The 25,204-nt window shown below is 37.0% G+C and overlaps 2 protein-coding genes across 2 annotated transcripts in view; one reads left to right on the plus strand and one right to left on the minus strand.

Moving 5' to 3' along the window:
• The window catches only part of Dsor1 (mitogen-activated protein kinase kinase 1), a 32,785-nt gene extending 32,138 nt beyond the window's left edge, over positions 1-647 (minus strand). Inside the window, exon 1 of the mRNA XM_083118522.1 lies at positions 298-647. Coding sequence (XP_082974648.1) covers positions 298-413 — 116 coding nt within the window. The 5' untranslated portion in view covers positions 414-647. The remainder of the gene's footprint in view (positions 1-297) is intronic.
• Positions 648-941: 294 nt separating this feature from the next.
• Positions 942-19,863, plus strand: RpL17 (ribosomal protein L17). The gene is made up of 5 exons (XM_083118523.1): positions 942-1,097; positions 7,888-7,982; positions 12,821-12,955; positions 14,774-14,969; positions 19,664-19,863. Exons 2-5 carry the CDS (start codon positions 7,902-7,904, stop codon positions 19,807-19,809), a joined length of 558 nt encoding a protein of 185 aa, XP_082974649.1. The 5' UTR covers positions 942-1,097; positions 7,888-7,901; the 3' UTR covers positions 19,810-19,863.
• The last annotated feature ends 5,341 nt before the right edge of the window (positions 19,864-25,204 follow it).

Consider the following 25,204-nt stretch of genomic DNA (forward strand, 5'->3'; position numbering starts at 1 on the left):
TTGCCGGTCAAATAGATTCCACGAACGTTGGAAAGCTTGGAGAAACTCATTTCGGATAAGTAGTTTCTTCTGTAAAAATTAAGAAATGTGTCTCCGATAAAACGAACTGTTACCATTTCCATATAGTTTCATCTAAAACCTTCTATTAGCTTCAAAAATGTACCTTGAAACTTATTTTGAAGTTATTTTTATTGTGTTTGCTACTTTGAAAGAAATTAAAAATTTCATAGTACAACAGCCACTCCCTCTTTACCAAAAAAATAAAAGCAACATATATCAGCTGCATTGTATACTTACTCTGATGCAACATTAGGAGGTTCTGTTGAACATGCTGAAGCTGGAGCCGACGGACTTGGTTCAATAGGTTCGATTGACCCAGGAGGTAATGTCAAATTTAACTTATTCTTCGACATTGTGGTTCACCAAACTACGTCAAAATGTTTCCTCCTGCTAACTACTAACCTAGGTTGTGAAGCAATTAGAAGCAATAAAAGCATTCGCCAACTAACATACTGACGAAAATAAATGTATAGTGATAACTATCTACATTTTCACACGATAAAACTCCTTGATCAGCATTTCTATAGGCTACGTCGGAAAACTTAACGTTCGTCGCAGTCTCACTAAAGCTTGATAAAAAGAAAAAGACTACCTAACACGTAGTCTTGCAAATTGTACATGATCAGATCAGCAAAGTTATTACACATATTAATTAAATGATTTTAGATTGTTAATGATATGGGTACCCCCTCATAATTTCCTGTCAATGGGTTCAGTGCTATATTTTACCATATTTTGATGATTCTGACCACGGATTTGTCTGTGTTCTGCTGACGTTATGTGAAGGGGGTTAATTTGTGATTCCATTAGAGATTGTATTTCATCGTTGTCGATTGTCCCGAACAATTTCGTAGAGACGTGTTTTCCATAGAGTTTGTATTTTCCCGATGAAATAGGAAAATAATGAAATCTAAATATTCCATTCCAAGTAATAGAATCAGAACAATCAAGCATAAGCAACTGAGACGAACAACACGTCACGTCTGGTAACATTGACGGAAGTCTTCCGGTGGCAACGAAGTGACCAAAAGTGTAAGGTACGGATTATATTCTAGAAAATATCGGTATTGTTATCTAGTTTCATCCCGAGTCTTGGATATATTTTTAAGTGTTTAGAGAGACTTGTTAAATATAATGACATTAATCATGTTAAATAATCAAACACAAAAAAGTTTTATTTTGCGAGAAAGTGCGGACATCGCGTGGTGCAAAACCACTACAATATTTGTTTAGAATTCAACCACAAAGTAAATTCGGATAAATTTAATTTTGGTAACAGTAAAATTGGTTGTTTACTGTTTAAACATGTCTAGTTCGGAAAACCGCTGGGTTTGCTATTACCCAGTTATAAAGGAATAGACTTATCCAGCTTTGGTTATTTTTCATTTTTATTTGAAAATGGGTATGAACATTCCAAGATTAGTATTCTCTTTCACATTACAGGAGAATATGAGCTTTTTGGAAATCATAATTTGTCAGCAACAGCTTTTAAATTTACACACAGTTTGATGTTTGTCCAACAGTTGTTTGTGTTGTTTTTATTATTCGCTTTTGTCAATGTATAGCACGGTTCCGGAAAAAGAACTACGACCAAAAAACAAGAAATTGTCTGCCTCCTTGCAGTGAATGTATAGTGGCTCCAGAAAGTATTCGTCTGTATAGAGGAATGGCTTATTGGATGTACAGACTGACATTAAATTACAATAAAAAAGAACACAAATTGCACTCGATTACTTATTCGTTTGCACACAAAAAAATATACAAAAATAAATGTCGGATTTGTCATAAAAAGTGAATTACAACAAAAAAAAATACAGTAACACTTTACTATACCGGAGACGGATTTCTTCAAATGGTAACATTATCGTATGGGTAAAACGGATTCCTTCAAATTTACAGGAGAAAGTACTTACGGAAATCATTTTCTTGAGCGTTTTGGAAGTTCCTGAATGTAGATTTGATCCATTTTAATGTGAATGCGTTTTGTTTTCTGCGAAAATCTCTGTCCGACACGCTGTTTCTGCTCCCGCCATTTGCTTTTTGCATGAGAGTGCAATGTTCCGTGTGTTAAGACGATGCAACCCCGTAGCCAGTGTTTCAGCCTCGCCGTGTTTTCACTAGAACGACCTGTCGAGTTTGGAACAAGCCATTTTTCCCGAATGGGTGTCACTTATCGCACAACATTGTAGCAACATTGTGTTCGGACGTCACAGGAGAGAGCTGTTTTTACAATTTTTCTTTGTATTTATGCTAATGGAACCTAACCTAACAGGCCTAACCTAACCACGTAGGCATTTCTCGTCTGACGTCAATATTCAAGGTTGCAAGATTGTTGTGCGTAAAGGAAGAGAATTAATGAATTACGAAAGAAAGATGGTTCCGACCCGAATGGGTGTCACTTATCGCACAACACTCTAGCAACATTGTGTTCTGACGTCACAGGAAAGATCTTTTTCATGTTAGGCAATACAAGCTAACGCGTCTCTTAGCGAAAATAATAATTTTTCTTTGTATCTATGCTAATGGAACCTAACCCAACAGGCCTAACCTAACCACGTAGGCATTCCTCGTCTGACGTCAATATTCAAGGTTGCAAGATTGTTGTGCGTAAAGGAAGAGCATTAACAAATTTCGAAAGAAAGATGGTTCCGACCCGAATGGGTGTCACTTATCGCACAACACTCTAGCAACATTGTGTTCTGACGTCACAGCAGAGACCTTTTTCATGTTAGGCAATACAAAGGTAACGCGTCTCTTAGCGAAAATATTATTTTTTCTTTGTATTTATGCTAATGGAACCTAACCTAACCACGTAGGCATTCCTCGTCTGACGTCAATATTCAAGGTTGCAAGAGTGTTGTGCGTAAAGGAAGAGCATTAACGAATTGCGAAAGAAAGATGGTTCCGAATTGCTGTGTATGGACAATGAACGTGGTAAATCGCAAGGTTATTTTACAAGTTCTACACGTAAATGCGACGTATTAGCATAATTTCAAATAGGGGCACGAAAGTAGATATTTTCCGGTGAACGAGGTTGCACCACTGCATAAATCGACAAAACACTCTCAAATGCCCCCTAAACCAGTATGCTATCACGGCCATAATGTGTTACACATTCGAAACAACAAGTAACAGTAAGTACTCGTAAATAGATAAAATAAACATTATCTTAGTTAGAAATGCATTATTTCGCCTTAAGAAATGTTCCGCAACACGTTAGCAATGTAAAGAAGTCCGAAATATATGATTCGTAGGTGTTTCACCCATACGATAATAGTACCCTTCAAATTTACAGCAGAAAGTACTTACGCAAATCATTTTCTGTAGTGTTGTTGATGTTCGGGAATGTAGTTTTGATCCATTTTAATGCGAATGCATGTGGTTTTCTACGAAAATCTATTTCCGATGCGCTATTGCTGCTACCGCCATGATGATGTCCGTATATGCTAAATTGAACGAAAGGAGTGCTAATGGAACCTAACCTAGTAGGCATACCTCATCCCCGTGATGGTTCGTGGCGCTATCGTAAATTTTTGGGCCAACGTCAATGGTTTTTGGGGCTACCCGTGGATGGTTTGTGGGAAATAAGGAACAACAGTAAGTACTCGTTAATCTAAGAAATAGACATTATTTTCGTTATCAATTCATTATTTCACCTAAAGAAATGTTCCGCAATGCAGAAGAGTACGTTAGCAATGTAAAGAATTGCGAAATAAATCATTGATAGGTGTCTCCGGTATAGTCGTTGTCGTTTCCTGTGAAATATTACGCCATTCAGTCATTAGAGCTTTCTTCAGATCATTTTTATTAGAAATGTTGTGTTTGCGTATGTTTTCCTCCAGCATATTCCACACATGCTCTATGGGATTAACATCTGGAGACTGTGGAGGTGTTTCCATCCAGTGTGGTGTATTATAGAGTAACCACAACTTGGTGTTGTGAGCTTTATGCTTAGGTTCATTATCTTGGGTGAAGATGTATCCATCGGATAGACCCATATCGTGCACATTTTTGGGAAGGTGGGACTTCAGGATGTTGATGTATGCTGTATGATCCATGATGCCTTCCACAAAGCACAGATCCCCAACACCACTGGCACTCATGCACCCCCCATATAAGTATTGAACCTCCACCATGTTTCACAGTCGGTGTTAGATTCTTCTCAGCCACACCATGACCCGTCCACCTGACTTGAAAAGATTAAATTTATTCTCATCTGTTAATATGACTTTCTTCCAGTAGTCATATGTGTCATTTTTGTGTACTTTGGCGTAGTCAGTCCTTTTCTTCCTGTTGCGTTTGTTGATGTACGGTTTTCTACGGGCAGTTTTTTCCCGATACCCAGCTTCGTGGAGAACACTTCTTACTGTTTCTGATGAGACCGTTTTTCCAGTTTCATTTGCAACCTCAGCAACCAACTTTGGGGCACTCATTTTCAAATTTTTCGCAACTTTCCGCACTATCACACGTTTTTCTTTCTGTGTTAGCTTTGGAGGTAGGTCATTTCTTGGGGCATTTGTGTATGTTCTTGTGTTATTAAACCTATATACAATACTTTTAATTGTGGTGAGTGGCCTACTGAGTGTTTTGCTTATGTCTGTGAAAGACTTAACCACTACGAAACAAACTCGCCACAATACACCTTTCCTCATCGGTAGTTTCCTTCGATTTGCGCCCAATTTTTCCACACAGGTCCAACCCTGGCCTCCAGCATGCACATTCCCTGTTGCAACGGAAGAAAGCTCGTACTTTCACTACACGAGATTCACCTTGTGTCTCAAAAGCGAGTACATAGGGGGCGTGATTTCATGGAACTATGTAGCAGACGAATACTAGTTTGGTGCATAATATGACATGATTTTCGATATTTGTGTTGTGTTCGAATACAGCAGGAAATATTTTTGCTTTTTCTCTTAATTTTCGCAGAACGAATGTGGACGTGTGTCGGTATTACATTTTGCTCATGCTTTTCTTCTTTTGCAAAGTGCTATACGTGGTTTACAAGATTGTGCTCAGACGAATACTTTCCGGAGCCACTGTAGGCTAAATCACGGGTAACAGTTTGATATAGCCAAAACACGTTTGTTAAATTTTACAGGAGAAAGTACTTACGGAACTGAGTTTCTGTAGACTTTTGAAAGGTTGTGAAAGTGTTCAATTTATTTGGCCTGTAAAACATGTATTTTTCGATATTAATGTCTGCGATGCACGAAAGCTCTTGCCTCCATTACCTTCGAAAGCCGCAGTCTGTGTTTCCAACGACGCCATTGTTTCCCCAAAACATGACAATTTTAACTGTTTGCCTAACCTAACCTTGCTGTGAATGGTTCGTGGGGCTATCCATAAATGGTGTGGGGGGGCTATGCTTGCATGGTTCGTGGGGCTGGAGTGGACCCTTCTCCAATTTCGTTCATATTTCGCATACTCGCTAATTTAGGGCTCCTAATCATTAATCTGAAATTAAAATTTGGAGCTCACAAGTGGAACTTGCAAAATAAGGGGGTCAGTGATTGCAACCAACAATGCACAATTGCTCATTATTTATCACAAGATTTTGCTTTTCGAATACTTAAAGAACGAAATATATATTCCTGATATTACTTCGACCCCCAAAATTTAACTATCTTTGCCTAACCTAACCACACGTCAATGGTTCGTGGGGCTAGCGTCAATCATTCACAATGATTTTGCAATTTCTAGATCCTGATACTACCACGACGCGAAATTTTAACTATGTTTGCCTAACCTAACCACACATCAATGGTTCGTGGGGCTAGCGTCAATGGTTCGCAATTATTTTGCAATTTCTAGATGTTTCCGACAAATTTTAACTTCAGATTCGTCATTAGCAGGCCTCAATTAAGTAAGTACGTCAAATATGAAGAAAATGTGAGAGGGGTCCGGTCATCTATTTACCCAACCAAAACTGACTAAAAAATGGCTTTTTCCAAAGAGAAACCTACGAAAAAATGGACATTACTTCCTTCCTTCAAAAGACACCATCTTCCTCAAATGAACAACTGACGAACTGAAGGTCTCACTTATCGCACAACACTGTATCAACCTTCTTGTGTACTGAATGCAACGTAACTAATAACGGGTCTCACTTATTGCACATCACTGCTGAACGCAACATAACGAGTTGCGAACGTCACTTGTTTCACATGAGAAAGCATGGCTGCTTCGTTGTTTATGTATCGACAATCACCGTGGTAATTCACAATGCTATTTTACAACTTCTACACATTACTTTAAAATTTCTACAAGTGACCACCAAATCCTAACTGCAGGTACGTCATCAGGACTCCATAGTTAGTGCGTATTAGAATTATTAACAAAATTATGCCTTTTCTTTTTGGTATTGTAAAATCACAACCTTCTACACGTTATTTTGAAAGTTAGAGTGCCTAATTTTAACTACAGATTCATGATTAACAGCCTTAAATTAGTCAGTATGCGAAATATGGACAAAATTGGAGAAGGGTCCGGTATTGTAAAATGATATTCGTGGGGCTATCTGTGCATGGTTCGTGGGGTTTGGGAACAGGGGAAAAACACGAAAGTAGGAATTTTTGGTTAAGATGGTTTGAAACACTGCATGCCCACAAATGATAGGCAATGCTAGTCATGATTTGCCCACCATATTGCATGTAACAGAAGGGAAAAAGCAATGAACAATAAATACTCGTAATGTGAAAAATTACAATTATTTCAGTGAAAAAAGCAAAACCCCACCGTAAATAATGTTTTGCAATGCATAATAGGTAAGTACGAATGTAAAAAAAGACTAAACGGATGGGTGAAATGTGTTTTGGTTATATCAGACTGTTACCAAATCACGTTTCGATTCAAGGGTAAAACTTTGGTATGGTCCCAACACTTCTCACTCGTTTTGTTCATCATTTTTAACATTCGTACTTATTTATTCCTCATTACAAAAGATTCTTCACGGTGGTATTTTGCTTTTTACACGAAAATAATTTCAATTTGTGACGTGACTGTAATTATTGTTGTTTCTTATTTCGCGTCCATAAGACACAATATGTCAAGACAGCTTGACTAGCGTGGTACATCATCATTGGGTATGAAGTGTTTCGGACCTTGTCAACCGAATAATCCCCACGAACCATTCACGGATAGCCCCAATTCATGAATAGCACCACGAACCATGCACATAGCCCCAGAAACCAAAAAATCCCCCACGGATAGCCCCACAAATCATGCGCAGCAAGGTTAGGTTCGGTTACATTAGGCAAACATAGTTAAAATTGTCATCATCTTACAAAAAAAACAGCATTGTTGGAAACACTGACAAGGAGTTATGTCATCCAACATTCGCAACATGTGGTTCACGTAGTCCAAGAAAATGAAAGGAACGACAATTGTATGTCGGAGAGATATTTCTGTTCAAAATACATGATTTCCTGATGAAATATATTCCATGATGAAAAATACCTCCACGAACTTCTAAATGCTACAGAAACTCATTTCCGTAAGTAGTTTCTTGTGTAAAAATGAAGAAATCCGTTGGATCAGTATCAAAGTTTTAGCGATACAAGTATTCATATGCCGACCCAAAAATATGCAATAAATGAAGGTAAAGCATTACAGAATGGTCTTGAAATTTATTTCAGAATGTATGCAAAGACCTAAGCTTTCATTTTCGTCCATGGAGGGGTTTCCGGATGCTTTGGTGCCAATGGAGCAGAAAAGCCACATGCTGATGCTTCAATATTTTGTATTCACAACAAAGCATAAAGTGCATATGTGTTAGTTTTGGGGAAGGAACATTTTTTCATGTTTAAATTTTATTTTTTCTCTTTTAAGGGTTTGAAGTAACCATGGGTCGTTATTCCCAGGAGCCTGATAATGCCACAAAGTCATGTAAGGCACGAGGATCAAACCTTCGTGTTCATTTCAAGGTATGTACAGCTAAGATCATACAGATTAGTTTTTTTTTTTTTAAAAAAAAAACATGCTAACATTTAATGTTTGTACCTACATAGTTCGAGTCAATGTGCATTTTTGACCTGTAACTTTTTTCCTTCAACAACAACAACATTAAAAAAAGTTTCCCTTGCATCACACAGTGAGGAGATGTATGGATAAGGCCCCATACATTCTCAATCTCTGCCATTTTGGAGGTGATGTGATCAGCACCATGCTCTGGTCACTTGTACCCCTCCCCCTTAACTTCATGACGTATTCTCTTACCTTCATCTGTTCTGCGATGCTAGTGACATCTAGGAAAGATTTTAAGGGACAATTTGCCTTCTGTTTCAATTAGAAGCTAGATGACGGCACAGGCAACTGGCAGTGGCACCAAACACAATATACAATTCCTGACCCTAGTTAAATGGTATGTTTTTAGAACATCTGTTGGAAAGTTTTCACAGGAATATCTCCAGAAATTAACAACTCGTCTTTTCGGTTCCCATGCAACAAATGTGTTTTACAAGTTTCGAGTTTAAGTCCACTTGATGTGTAGATAAGCTAATCAGGACTGGCCCTGTAGGTTGAAATGGGATCTGAACCACTATGAGCTTCATGTGGATTGTGTGTGTGTGGGTGGAGGGTTATCCCTACCTCAGAATATTTACGCAAAGCACCCCCCACCTGTCACTGTTTTAAAACATAGCCACATCCCACAGCTAGTCCCAAGGCTTGAGCAGACACACACAGCGGAAATGGGAAATGTTAGCTGAGGGATGTTTAGTCGAGCCTTTGTGACAAGGAGACAACTGATGTGTGTGGAATTTCAGCGAAAAATTGAGGATCAACCGGGTCTCTGGCATACCTACCAACCGGCCTGGCATTTTTGGTTGCCCCTCGGTGGGTAGCTCAACTCATTATGAATGTGCGAATTACTCACAATAGCAATATAACACGTAATTTTAAAAATATTTAAAAACACAAAAAATGGTAAATACGTTTTATTTGCAAAACGACGTTTCGAGAATATACTGTTCTCTTCTTCAGGTCCAAAACTTCGACTAAAAAAACCTTCCACAGCCACGTCAAAATATTTTAAAAACCAGGAATAAGGGTGTGGATTAGATATGGGTTAGGTTCCTAGATTTCACTCCCCTGGACTTCTTTCTGTGGGGAGAGATGAAACGCCTCGTATACGAAACACCTGTTGTGTCGGCCAAGGATCTTGTTGCACACATTAATATCGCCGCAGGGACGATAGCAGAAACCGAGGGGTTGTTTGGTCGGACTAGACAATCGTTGATTTGGCGTTGTCATCTCTGCGTGGAAGTTAATGTCAGACAGTTTGAACATTGTCTGTGATGTGGTTCCCTCGGCACCTCCACTCTGCACACAGTGAACATGTTGACACATATGCAACCTAGCGCAGCACTACAACCATCTTTGTTTTTCTACGTAATGGTGATGTCCACTATGAATATTCGCTTTCTTCTTAGTTGTCAGTCTCCACATATCACTTTCCATGGATAACACATCTTGCTAAACCCTTCCCTACCCCCATGACTTCAACAGACCCATTCGCATCCTTTGTGCATCAACTTCACACATCTGCCATGTGCTTTTTTGAATAGAGCATGCCGCATTTCTTTGTGGAACGCCCTTTGCTGCGGTCATATGGTTGGCCGTTGTGCGACTATTTCCTTGTAAACATAATTTTCACACTTTTTCCCACTTCAATAACTCCGAATTTGTGCAGTTTTCGGCATTTCGTCACATGAACTTCAGTGTTTATTTTCACTTGTAGAATCACCTCCTAAGCATTGGAAATGAACTTTAGTAACACCCTGTATAGGGCATATCATATAAAATAAGGACAAGTTGAAATTCTGAAATTTTGTGGTAATTTTGCGATGTTAGTCCAAAAAGTGTGCCACAGTACTACAGGTTGCTCCATCAAACATCAACCTAGAACCGGTTCGAAGAAATACACCCTAAATGTGTAGAAAGGACCAACGAAGTACATAGAAAGAAAATAAGAAGTAAACTGGGAAGGCTGAGAGATCTTGAAAATAGGAACTTAAATGAAAAAGAGGGAACTAAGGGGGGAAGGGACGAAATCGTGGTAAATTTGACTGAATATAAACTTTCCGGACGATTTAATGGAGATCTTTTAAAAAGGGCAAAAGTTTGCTATAGGTAATGAACGTATCAAAAAAGGGGAATTTATAATTGCAGCTGAGAGGGCAGGAGCAATGATTGATGACATGGACGATAGGGCTGAAGCCAAAAAGAAAATTCACGATATAATAGAAGAAGCGGCTAAGAAAGAAAAATTAAAGGAACAAAGAAAGGAAAGGGAGTAGGGAGAAACTGAGCATAAGAAATGGAAAAGAGAAGATAAAGAGTGTTAAAGAAAAATGTATACTTGATCCGATCCGACAAAGAAAACAAAATGGTAGTGATAGGCAAGGACGAATATGAAAGAAAAATTGAAGAATATTTCTGTTGTAAAGACTTTGAAATGGTTAAGGATAACCCAACTAATAAAATCAAAAGGGAAATTTAAAAAAAATGGTCGAAACAAGCATAACCTTGGCCAGATCTAAAGAAAAGAAATTAATTGAAAGTAGCAAGAATGGTAGCATCCCGATTGCTTTTGGGATTCCAAGAACTCACAAGGAAGGAACCTCCTTAAAGCCCATCATACCAATGTATATGCATCTGGGTTTTTTCTTAGCTAAAACTTTAGTTAAACAAATCAAAGGAGTGGGGGAGGGGGGCGAACACAGTGTTAGGAATTCATGGGAGGTGTAATATGTAAGATGGTTCCAACTCATTACAGGATATAACTATTTCCGCTTTATTAACAAAATTTATCTAGCTATGGAAACCCAGTTTCTGGGATTATCTTCAGCATTTTCTTGCACTACATTGAAAAAGTAGTCTTAGAGCAAGTGAAGGATGGAGTCTTTTTTTTTTCCCATGTCGATGGCATACTGATAATCGGGGAGGAAAAAGGCCTAAATACAGTATTAACATTCTGGGAGAGCAAGAAGATCGCATCAAGTACACCAGGGAGGAAATGAAAAATGACAAAATTAACTTTTTAGACCTCAGAATTGTTAGCAACAAAGGGAAAGTTAGGATGGGAGTATTTCATAAAGAACTAGCAGGAGACATATCCATTAGGAAAGAATCGAAACACGTGGGAAGAACGAAAAACAATGTCTTCTTAAATTTTTATATTGGGGCGAAAATACCGTGTAATCAAAAGGAGGAACTGTTAAAAGAGTAATGAGAATAGGAAGTAGGAATGGGTATAGGGAGAATGAAATGAGAAGGATAAGAAGAAGTGCTTATAAAATTTGTGAAAGGGAAAAAGAGATACCCGTAGGAAAAAGGAAAGAAATACGAACTAATAATGAAGGTGAAGAAGGGGGTGGTTGAACCCCTAAAACTCACTTTGGCGTAAGTAATTGACTTTTACGTTATATTTTTATTTATTTATATAATAAAAATATATATTTTTTAAATACAAATGATATGTAAAAAGTTTTACATGTCTTTAGACTACAAACTTTATTCTTGTTACTCGAGTAAACATACATTTTCAGGGTGTGTACCAGTCTGGGAAAGTCATGGTAGGGCACCCAGTTGTCAGCCTCTTCCATGTGGTACACCCTGGACTCCATTTTGCATACTAACAAGGCTCTGGTGCTTAGACCAACACACAGTATAATCCTCTGTGGGTTTGTGTGTTGTCTTCTCCATCCTATGTGCTGAGCTCCCCTTCACAAACTCTGCTTTTCACTAGGGTGTGAAGATTTTAGCCCTCTGACAACAGTGTAATTATGATAATTGTCCCGGCTGTAGTTTCCAATTGTGCTGATGTTCTGTGCAGTGCAGGTGTATCCAGTGTCAGGGTGGTGCAAGGAAATGACGTTCAACCAACTAGACGGAAAGTGGTGTAAGATGCAACAAATGCCTGTCTGCTGCTTTAAACAGTCATTTGATTAGTTAGTACTCACCACATGACCATAAGCCACACATACACCGGTCCGGAAGGTAGTGCAAATGGTGTAGACACCAAATACACTACTTGACTCCAAATTTAACGAACTAGACGAGTCTGTGTTGCACCGTGCAACCAACTAGATGCTTCGGTGCAAAGAGTGTCAAAAAGTGCAGCAAACTAGACGGGGCTAATTCGTCCTCATTGTCACCAATAGTTGCAGGAAAGCAATGTAATTATTTTTTTTCCTAGGTCAGTGTTCCAAATCCACTGTTATCTGGTTCTCTAGAGCAGGAATACAGTTGTACAGAAGGGGAAAATTGATTTGTGCTGTATAATTTCACTCATTTTCTTGAAGTGTAATAGGCTCCAGGTTTAGTTCTCCCCAAATGAAACCGTTGACTTGGTACTGTAACCATATTTTTAAATTCAAAAGGCAGAATTATTACAAATGACCACAACTGTGTGTAGCTTGAAAATATTAGGGAGAAGGTGGAGAGAGCTGCAGGCAATTACAGGCACTGATTTTTGAGTTTGAAGCAAATGCTTACTCATTTAAGCAGCATGGAAATGGAAAAGCAATCTTTAGTTAACCTAAATTATTATTTTATTATTAAATAATAATACTTATTCTGATTGTCAACGAAACCTGTGCAAAATGGAGCAGAAATAAAAATTGCTAGTTTTCAACCGGGTTAAGGTTTAATTGAAGATAAAGCAGCATTCTCCATGTTTCGAGACAAAAACGTTCAGCTGTGTATTTATTCAATAATAACTTTATACATTTAGATTTTTATTATTGCTTTTATATTCCAGAATACAAGGGAAACTGCAAAGACGATCAAGAACATGCCTCTTCGCCGTGCAATTCGCTTCTTGAAGAATGTCAAAGCAAAAAAGGAGTGTGTTCCATTCCTACGATTCAATGGTAATGTCGGCAGGTGTGCTCAGGTATGTGTGTGTTTGAGTCTGGGAAACATTGACATGAAACTGATGAATCATGGAATTCTGTGAGTTATATAACAGTATAAAAGCAGACATATAAACTTTGATATTTTTTACAACCCTCAGTTGTATGGGTTTCAGGATAGCATGTTGATTAATACTCTTGGTTTTGGTACAAGTAGTTATTATTTTTTTCATTGGCCCAGCTTCATAAAGCACATTTGGGCAACTATTTGAAGAGAATATTTATTTGATTCATGTAGAATGCTAGAATGTCAGAAAAATGCTTATACTTCAAACATTATTCCATAGTGTTTTGCATGGCAAAATCGTGTAAATATATGCCTTATAACAAGGAGAGGGAAATGTGTTCGGCAATGATGAATAACTGTAGCAAGTGCCAACCAGGTAAAATATATCCATAGTTTGATGGTAACACATCAATTATTCTACATTTCCATGGGATAACATAACCACATTGTCTGATTTTCCATTATAAGTTATGTCTTTTACAGAAATCTAGTTTATAGACCAAGTTCTGTTAAGCCTCAGTGTGTAAAACTGGTGTATGGGGCTTTTTTTTGTCATGCACAAAATAGTTTTTTTGCATTTATTTGCACTTGTTATTTTATTATTTTGTTTTAATGGTGGCATAGTGGTTAGCACATTGTGCTACGATGCCAGCGATCCTGGATGTGAATCCAGGCCAGGGTATGGATGTTTGTGAGTTTCCATTCATCAATTTTATCATCTCATCACTCATCCCCATTTTCTCTAATTAGTAGGGGCATGTATATTTCGTTTTTGACGAAAAAACAAAATTTGAAAAAACACATTGTAGTGTTAATTTTTCATGTTTTTGAAAGGTGTGAGATGCATTTTATGACCATGTTTTGTCATGAAATAATGCGAAATTAACTGCAAAAAGCGAAATTAACTCTTAAACACGAAATTGAGGGTTTATTCACCGACAGCGACACCTTCTGAGGTCTGAATTATCCTGAGAGTTATGCAATTCCTGGAAAATTGATTAATTCTGCTGTTAATATTGGAGAAGCAAAAATGGACTCCTTTACACAGAAATAAACTTAATACTCTGATAACTACATAAATGTGATTTTAGAAGAAATGTTAATTCTGTGGAATAAGTGTAGTTTTTAAATCAAATTTAGGATTATATTCACAATTTTAAAACCAAAATGTCTTTTTATATACCACTTTTCATCCAATTTTTCACTGCTATAACACCGATATTTTATTCTATTTACCGCTTTTGAATCCGAAATTGACTCAGTTTTTGTACCAAAATTTTGCTTTTTTATTTACCAAAAATATGTGCCTCTACAAATTAGCCAAAAGTGGCACAAGAAACAAAGTAAAATAAAGCAAATCAATCAATTTCCTTTTAAGGGAAAAGGTGCACTTTTAGTGGGCCCATATTTCCCTAGTGTCTTTCATCCTTGAAACTTAAATATCTGTAATGTAATCGCCTCCACTGATTTTGTTAAAAATTGCAATATCAGGTATCTAACTGCTATTAAATTTATAGATCAAAAAAATAATTTTAAGTGGATTTCCGTAACTCCAGCAATGCTGCTGATTTCAAAACAAAATATAATGTGATAATTTGCATATTCAGATTCCATCAAGAGCCTTTTGTATGCAGTCATTCTAGTGAAGTATACTGGTTGTTAGTTTTTATCATCAAACAGTAATAACTCTTGTAATGTTGAGAAGTTCATTGCAAGTTAGAATTAATGATATGCATGTTTCTTTTTGTGTTAAGCAAAATATTTATTCTGATTTGTTCACTAATTTTTTTAGGCTAAACAGTGGAAAACCACACAAGGACGTTGGCCTAAGAAGTCAGCTCTATTCCTCCTGCAGCTTCTGAAGAATGCAGAGTCGAATGCTGACTACAAGGGACTGGATGTTGACCGTCTAGTGATTGATCATATCCAAGTAAATATGGCACCCAAACTTAGGAGAAGAACCTACAGAGCTCATGGTCGCATTAATCGTAAGCACAATCTTTTGTTTGTACTCCTGTAACATTCGATGAAACTTCAGGAGAATGGTTACGGTGACAATTTATGCACGAGAATGCAGTGTCAAATTTTCTTTGTATGTTTTTCATAATCAGGCAACCTTCGGGTGTTTCATTTGTGCATGAAGCACAACCACTTCAATTCCATTAAGTTACTGAACCCTACCTTTCTTGATGCATTGAGGAAGGGCATTTGGAAACACAAATCCGCACCCATTCTTCACCAGAAGCACCCCTCATTCGCCCTGGTCAGCTGTGATTATCCATCCACCCTAGTCACAAAACAAATATTCCGAGCTGCTTCACGCACCACCACCAAGGAACCTGACACCAACCCCTTGTAATTGTCACCCAATATCACGCCCACCTCAACGTGATCAGGCACGTGATACGTCCCCCCTCCTCATTTACCTCCGTGATTCTGATACCAGAAACATCTTTCCTGACAAGCCCAGAGTTGTTTTCGAACATTCTCCAACCTTCAATATATCTTGGTTCACAGCATCCCCGCACCACACAACGAATATCTCCCCGTGCACAAATGCAACCGTTCAAGGTGCAAACCATCCCATTTTCATCAGTCACTCACACTGCCACCTGCAAGTTACCCTCCATCTCAAAGGGACTTGCGACACCTTGGCCCTCATCTAACGGTTGGGCTGAAAAGTTCGTAGGCTGACTCATAGATGGCGTTACTAGAATTAAATCCATGTGATTTTTACTTAGTACTAACCTTCAAAAGATACGTGTATAAATTTCACAGCTTCCGGATAATTAGTTCGTGAGATATAGCATTGTGAGTGAAGCAGCTTTTGTTATTGTGAAAAAATGGATAAAAAAGAATTTCGTGTGTTAATAAAGCATTGCTTTTTGGCGAAAAAAAATACTGTTGAAGCCAAGGCTTGGCTTGATAAACATTGTTCGGACTCTGCACCAGGAAAATCAACCGTTGAGAAGTGGTTTGCTAAATTTAAACAAGGCGAAATGAGCATCGAAGACGATGCACGCAGTGGATGCCCCAAAGAGGCTGTTACCGACAAAAACATCAAAAAAGTCCACAAAATAATTTTAAATGATTGTAAAGTGAAGTTGATCGAGATAGCTGAGACTTTTAAAATATCAAAGGAACGTGTTGGACATATTGTGCATGAATATTTGAACATGCGAAAGCTGTGTGCAAAATGGGTGCTGCGCGTGCTCACAATCGATCAAAAGCAACAACGTTTTGATGATTCGGAGCAATGTTGAGCGATATTCAACCGTAATAAAATTGCTTCCCCATCCACCATATTCTCCAGATCTGGCCCCCAGTGACTTTTTCTTGTTTGCAGACCTTAAAAGAATGCTCGCTGGAAAGAAATTTAGCACTGATGAAGAGGTAATCGCCGAAACTGAGGCCTATTTTGAGGCTAAAGAGAAATCGTACTATAAAAATGGCATCGAAAAATTGTATGACCGCTATAATCGTTGTATCGCCCTCGAAGGCAACTATATTGAATAATAAAATCGAATTTTGTCAAAGAAATATTTTTTACTATGTTAGCCTACGAACTTTTCAGCCCAACTGTTATATATATCCTCACCTGCAACATCTGTGGTGACTTTAACCTTGAGGAAACATCCATGGTTCTCAATCTCAGGATAACAACCACCGCTCCTCCTCCCAAAGCTGGGCTTTCCTATTGCCGCCCATACCAACGTTCAAAATATCCATTTCAGTGACTTGTTTTCGAGTAGCGGTTACTCCAATCTGTCAAAATCTTCTAATGAAAAAGATGGGAGAGGGTCTACATATCAGCCAATAATTCAACCACACCCCCAGGCCTGAGCATGGCCATTCATATAATGTCTTATCTCTATTCATGTTGAATCGAAATTTGTAATTATGAGCCCCTGATTTAGGTGCTTGTAAATTGGTAATCCATTGGAGGAAAATAGTTAAATACAAGTATCAGAAATTATTCTTCACTATAAAGCATAGGTTCTTTTTTTCAGTTTGCAAGAATGGGTTACTTAACACCATACAGTTCATAATCAACTCTGGATATAATATTGAGTTTTTTTTGTACTTGAGTCAGATTATTTTTCCCTCCAAATCTTCGCGGGAAATTTTAGGAAACATACAAACTTGTCATAATTGCAAATTCAATTAAATTGAAATTTAAAAAAAAAAAAATACTTTTTACAGGCACATACAGCAGAGGACTCAATTTTTTTTATATTCATTGTGCAGGTTTTTTTTTATTATAACCTAAAATGCGAAAGTTGTTGCTTTTCCTCTGTTTTGCCATCTGGAATATTGACTCTTGAATGTCCATATAAATGATCTGGGATTCATACACTCCACTTTCTCTGTTACCCTTTTTTACGTGCCTGAGATGTCTTGCTGAAAATCCTCTCCATGTTCACACATTGCACTGGAAAAAATCCAGGTATAATCCCAAGAAATGTATTTTGAGGGACATATTCCATCTTGTAACTTGGAAAAGTCATAAGTAGAGGCACATATTTTTGGTAAATAAAAAGGCAAAATTTCGGTACAAAAACTCAATTTTGGGGTCAAAAGTGGTAAATAAAATGAAATTTCGCTGTTATAGCAGTAAATAACCGGTATATGAAATGACATTTTGGTTCTAAAAATGTGAATATAATCCCAAATTTGATTTAAAAACTGCACTTACACAAATTAAACATATCCCTTCTAATAGAACATTAAATCATTACCAGAATATTAAGATTATTCCTGTATAGAGGGGTCCATTTTTGCTTCTCAAATATTAATCAATTTTCCGTGAATTGCATAACTCAGAGGATACTTCAGCAGAAAGTGTTGAGTCGGTATGTAAACGGTAAATTTTGTGTTTAAAGAGTCTATTTCGCATTTGGAGTTCATTTCGTGACTAAACAGGGTAGGAAAATGCACCTCACACCTAACAGAATGTGTTATTTTGTTATTTCACATTTCGTGTTTTCGTCAATAACGAAATATGCATGCCTCTAGTCATAAGAATTTGACCACATTAACAGTTTTGGCCTTCTAATAAATGTTTTGTAACATTTTGGAGAGACGTATATTCTGTCTGCTGTAAGAACAATGTCATTGTAAAGAAATACAAATGGCTAATGAGTAATTCAGTTCATTATCCCTTTGGTTTGCGTATTATTCACTATTATAACGTAGTTTGCGTATTATTCATCTCCTCAACACAGTTTGCATAAATTTACTCTGAAAACTCGCATGTCAGTCTACCAACAGTTAGGTACATTTTTTTACATCTAGTGGCAAGAGAGGTACATTTTCTTTACATCTAGGGGCAAGAGGATTACGGATATAAGATGACAGACATCAACAGATTCGAGGAGGAATTTGAACATTTAGTTTTGAATGTAGTACAGAGACATGTAGGAAATCACCCTGTTTATTTCAATGGTTTACCGGCGGTCAAATTTTCATTTTTAAACATGTATTTCATAAGTTTGTTTTATACACCTGCATTTTAGATGTTAAAGGTTCTTCTGTAATGCAATGACAAAGAGAATCTTGTGTACTTATTTTTAAAGTACATTTGAAATATTATTTGTACTTCATGGAGGAGTGATAGGTGTGTTAGAATGTTAAGATGAAGACTGCAAATTGCATGTTGTCAGAATATATTCTGTTTTGTTGATTGGAAACACTTCGGTAATGTGAGTGAATGGTGAAAGGATGGATCATGTAAAATGTTGTTAGTGGTTAAGAAAACCATATGTATAACTAACGAAGACATTGTACGCTTCACTGTACATGGACATCTCTTTCAACACGTCTTTACCTTTACATACCCAAAAGGCACAGTGGACACAAACACACATGCGTGACAGAATCCATACTGTGGCTCAATTAATGGTCCCTGCATTCTTGTTTCTCAGGATGACATTATATTTGACTAGTGTTGTTTTTGCATGTTATTTTCAAAGCATTTTATTTCACTGTAATTACAGTTGTTGGGGAAATGGCCTAATAATTAGAGGCACATATTTTTGGTAAATAAAAAAGCAAAATTTCGGTACAAAAACAGTCAATTTCGGGTTCAAAAGCTGTAAATAAAATAAAATTTCGGTGTTATAGCGGTGAATAATCACATCAAAAGTCCTATATAAAATTACATTTTGGTTTTAAAATTGTGAATATAGGCTAATCCTAAATTTGATTTAAAAACTGCACTATAAACATATCCCTTCTAATAGCACATTTATGTAGTTACGAGAGTATTAAGTTCATTCCTGAGTAAAGGGGTCCATTCTTGCTTCTTTAATATTTACAGCAGAATTAATCCATTTTCCGTGAATTGCATAACACACAGGACACTTCAGACTTCAGAAAGTGTCACATCGGTATATAAATGGTAAATTTCGTGTTTAGGAGTCAATTTCGCATTTTGCAGTTCATTTCGCATTATTTCGTGACAAAACAGGGTAGAAAATGCACCTCAGACGTTTCAGAAACATGAAAAATGAACATTACAGCAGTTATTTCATATTTCGTGTTTTCGTCAAAAACGAAATTTGCATGCCTCTACTAATAATACAACTAATAGCAAGGGTAAAGAGTGGTTGATATAAGAATAGCTGGACTTTCAGCATGTTCAATGCATATGTTCTTAACATCATTTTTCCTTTAATTCCAGCTTACATGAGCAGTCCATGCCATATTGAGGTGATTTTGACTGAGAAGGAAGATGTAGTGGCTAAAGCATCAGAAGAGGAGCCAACCAAGAAGAAGGTTTCCAAGAAGAAACTTGCTAGACAAAAGGAGAAAATGATGAGGGAGTAGCCCATTAATTGAAAGTGTACACTCTCAAAATAAAAAATACTGTACAGAAGGAAATGGGTTCTGTCTATAAATTTTACACCTAAGTGCATAGTGAAGTGCAATTAGTTTCACTACACACACTAGTGGAGTTCTCAAGTACACTAAATCCCAGTGCAGAATTTTCCCCACATATTTCTTTTATCTTCAGAGCTGCAATGGCCCAGTCAGTAGGGTACCTTGCTGCCATGCAGAACTTTTCACTCCTTGGGCTTGTGTAAAATTGATGTGGGATTCCTAATTTGGGGGGGGGGGGAGAGTAAATGAGGCTGGAGCATCATGCTCGTCAAACCACTTCCAAAAAAATAGCTGAGATGGAAAATGTGCGGGGCCCTAGCTCCACAACTCCATAAGTGTATTTTTCTTATTTTTCATTGCTTTGCCTCAGGTTATCACTACAATGAGGATTATTCATACATGGGCCCAGCCACCCTCCCAGAAATCTTGCCAAATTACACAGCTCTCCAGTGAATTTTTGCAGAAATAAAGGTAGTCCTTTTGTATAGATTTTCAGGTGCTAAATTTCAAAAACTGTCATTCTTTGTTAACTGACTCTTGTTTCTGTGCAATGCCGGCAAATGTAACTGTATCTACATGCAAGTGTATTGTGAATCCCAAACATAGAAACCTGTATTTGCACAAACTTCAAAGAAAACAATGATTGTCCATAATTGTTTACAAGTGGATAAAATATCATACTAAAGTGTAAATCACCAACCCTGAGACCTTCTGTAAACAAATGGTCTCACCGATTCGATGTATCACTCCGCGTCAGCTGATTCTTGACCGCAATCATCTGCTGTTACACTAATAGTTCGCCGCACCTATTCATTTTATATAAGAGCCTCTAAATGTGAGAACCCGCTCTCAAAACATCAGACGAATATGCAGCCGCATACATTGTTACTCTCCCGGTCATTCTCTCTTTCATAACCCTTAAAACTGCAGACACTGACACACCACTGCACTGGGATACCAACGTAACCACTTACTGGTTTCTCAGGATACCACTGACAGAACATTACATAAATATTGAGTAGAATCTGTTTCTCACCCCTTTTCAAAGGCTGTCCTTGCTAGTGTTTTGAAAACAAGCTCGGAGAACACTGAGACCTTCCCGCACGCATAGAACTCGGCATGTTATTTTCCTAAGGATAAGTCAGGCAATATTAATAAGTTGCACTACTTCCTTGCTGTTCACATGATTATTTTTAGAAAATAACCAATGTTATAAAATATCATTATGTACACAAATCTCTAAGCTCATTGAAAGTTACAATGCATATTACTACAAAATGTTCACACTTATCTTGCCTTGCCATGTCACGAAGTTATTTTACGAAGTGCACTATATTTGGTGGAACAAAAATCGTTATTAGGATGCTTGTCAAAGTTTCCAACCGCAATAAATTTACGAACTTTCTTTGTCTTGTTTGGATCATCATCATCAATATATTTATTGGACTTACAGCATTGCATATGGCTGTTTATGCCCATTATATATTTTATTTACATAAGATACAATTTACATAAAATCTACAAACAAATTTCAAATACACTCCTATCTATATCATCCTTAGAAATATACATTACCATTTTGTCTAAAAAAAATGCAAGTAAAATATATTCAATTCACATGCAAGAAAGAAGCCAAATTTATGGGAAATGATTACTGGTGCAAAGAGTTAACCATAAAGATGAAGCAATAAGTAGAAAAAGGAAGAGCATTGGGTTTAAAGTGAGACGTCATTTGCGGCAGCGTATCCCATACTACAAATTTGCCATTGTTTTACCTTACGTAATGAATCCTGTAACAACGCTGTGTTTTCGTGTGGATTATTTTACTTCTATGAATTTGCAATGCTTTCTGCATGCAGGTGGTTTTGTTTACAGAAGGTCTCAGGGTTTGTGATTTGAACTTTAATTATATTTTTGCTTTCTACTAAGTTGTAAAATTGTGCGAGTTTAGTATTTCACTTGCTTTTTAGAGTTTATCATTAATTTCATTGCACTTTATGCATATTGGGAAAATACCACAAAATTCCAATTTTCTGCTCTCAATTTAATGTCCTCAATAACTAGAGGCACATATTTTTGGTAAATAAAAAATCAAAATGCATCGCACACCTTTCAAAAATCTTCGCCATGGCTCTTACAAGGATAGATGATTAGGTGAAAGTGATCTATAGATATGAACAAAGGAATGCTTTTGGCCAAGATGGTGTCTGAATCTGGAACTATCAGTGCTGAGATCATGAGTGGCTCCTTTATGATGAAGATATACCAAGTTTATTATTACAGTAGTTAAGACTTGTCAAGTGAAATTATACAAACTGTCAAAAAGAATGAAATTACATAGTATAAAGAAACTGCTAAAAGTACTCTTGTGATAGTCACAAGCAGTACTGTGGGTATTTAAGAGTGCTGCCGAAACTCTTCTATTTACACTGGTTTTTGGATCTTGAAGCCTGATCTGTGGGTGTATATATGTTTTTTCAATACTTTACCTTCCAGTTCTTTGCATGCAGAAAACTCCAAAAATTCATTAAAGGGGCAATTCTGATTTTTTTTTCCCCACGGGGTCCTATTGAAATGACTGATGCCATTGTAATCTCTGGCCCGCAGCCGGTATTTGTCATTGTTTTATGTTTTTATTCCCCTTGATATGAGAGAGCAAACAGTATGATGATAGCTACCAGACTTTCCATTTATGTTGGACACCTTTCACTGCTATGTGACTGAAACTAGCAACTGTACATCATGAAACTAGCCAAAAACAATGGAATTTGATTTTACATTTTTTCTGGAACCACCGTGAAAAACTTAGTTGTTTTACTCCACTTTATACACAGATAGGTTTAGTGGGGCTGGACCTATACTTGAAAGTGGGATTTCAACATGTGTGCCTCAAACCCAGGATCCCTTGACCTTTAGTCAATGGGAGCTAATTATGGTACTTGGTTCCCAAATCTTACCAAAAAAGAAACTATTTGAAGAGCCCCTGCAAAAAACCAGTGTGAATAAACATTCTAAAATGTAGTACTCGTATGGTCCTACAAATGATAATAGGTCACCAAAAAAATATTATGATTCCTTGGCCAAGTAGTAAGCTGATACAAGTTATATTCTAGAGGCAATTCATAGATATGTATGCTACTGTCGGAAACCTTTTTTGGCACTGTGTCATGCAGGTGCAGACGGGAGTTAAAAACATGCATTTTTCAGTATTTTAACTCATCCGTATACCATTTAAATTCCAAATTTTTTGCTATGAAGTACCATTTAAATTTGGCCATCTCCCATGATGGTTGCACAGCGAGACAAGATGTCAAATATTGTAAAAACTATCCAAGCAATATATGTAAAAATTTTATATATTCAAGTGAAAGTACAGTAATAAGTAAACATGCAATTTACTTGAAAACTGAATAGAAAGCGAACATCCATGACAGGCTGTCGATTCGACGGCTAGGTATGTGGATGGGTTAAATATTTTTTGCAGTTTTTTTTTTTTAAGTAATATTCTCATATTGGTATTTTGTGATACATAAACTCAAGAAACGAATACATAGACATTGCTAGAACTGTGGCCCCTGCCTTCTACAAGAGGTTAATTTCAAGGGGATGACAACAGCTTTAAAACTTCAAATGCAGAATCCAGATTTCAGTCGAATTAGTAGAATTGAAATGCCTATAAATACAGTGCTGTCTGTAAGCTGTTACATGTACTGAGGAAGTTAATGAACTACTAGGAATGGATCAAGATTAAATTTTTCTCTGGATAAGAGCTGATGATTTGAAATTCTAACATGAAATTGATTTATAACTAATATTTTACTGGTTGATAAACAGAAAGCATGGATGAACAGTTGACAGCAATTTTCGTACTGTACGTGATCAGGTGACTATTTATGCTCTGAAGAGAATCTGTGGATTTAGACATTTACTTTTAAAAAACCAAGTTACATGAATTGTACCTTGTATTCATAAAAGGAACAATGATAATTTTGCTCTAGGCTATTTGTAGAAATGTAAATCAGTAATTTTATCATTATATCTGTATTAGGTAATACCAGCAGTGTGCTGTGATACCAGGATAAATATTAATAATGGCATTATTATTACTGTACTACTACTACTATTAGTGGTGGAGCAGTAGTAGTAGTATCAAAGACGTTATTATCCTCCTAACTTACGCAAAAAGGGTTGGTGCTAAAGCATTTGTTTGGAACAAACAATTTGAAATATTTTTCAACACCGCCAATTTCACATTAGCTAACACAAACTGTATTTTTGAATGGCAGAAAATAAATGATAAATGCATTCTGAAGATAATTATTTTTGTAGCTACATTTAACATGTATAACTTTCATGTACAACATCTGTTTTACACACATGCAACATGGAGCGACATAAAATAAGAAAATGCACATGCATCATGCTAACACTAAATTGTATAAGTATTCTAAGTTTATTCAATACATATATACAAAACATATTATTTAAATACATTTTAGAAAACAATCATACTGCGAGCAACGCAAGCAAGAAAATTTTTAGATCCAATTTTTGCAATTCAAAGCAATATTGATTTAATAGGGTGCAAATAATTTCACTGGTCGCCATGGGACACATTCTTTCACAACATTTTTTCATTTAGATTCATTCGGCAGCCGTGGCAGACTCCCACCGCCAGGGGTTTATCCAGGATTTTTCCCTTGGGAGGGTGTTGGAAAATTTTGGGGGGGTGTAAGTTTGGGGAAGTTAAGTGCATAGTTTGGACCATTTTAAAAATGTTCGCCCTAATTCAATTTGTTCATGGATGTTTCTAGAGATTAACGCTCCCCTTTCCCTTCACGAAACATTTCAGAAGAAAAAAGATGTCAAATACAGGAAAAGATGGAAAATAGATTAATGTTAACATTTCAATTTAACATTTCGAGTATTGCTTTCCTTCCGATAATGTTCAATACTTGATTTAATCAATCGTTAGACAAAACACAAGGGATGACATTAAAAAACACATTTTTTAACATATTATTACCAGGAATCATTTCATGCAATTCTTAAGCTAGTTATAAAGAAATTAGGAACACTTGCTCAATATTTTAACTGTATTTGTATCATTCTTGCCGTAGGTGTAACTCGAAGTTCAACTGGGGAGTGCCCAATTGAAAAATCAGTGACAATGCATGGGTGTGCCCGCACTTGCCTGTCTGAAGTAGTATAGTGGAACCACAAGCAAAAAAACCTGCGCAGAAGCACATCGCGCCGGCGGGTGCGAGAAAGGGCAGGGGAAAGCAACATTCGCGCTGGCTCACGTCAGCATTGCCAGGCCTATTGATTTCTCGGGAGAATT

The sequence above is a fragment of the Lepisma saccharinum genome, chromosome 3 (assembly GCF_977018435.1).
Source record: "Lepisma saccharinum chromosome 3, izLepSacc3.1, whole genome shotgun sequence".
Lineage (NCBI taxonomy): Eukaryota > Metazoa > Arthropoda > Insecta > Zygentoma > Lepismatidae > Lepisma > Lepisma saccharinum.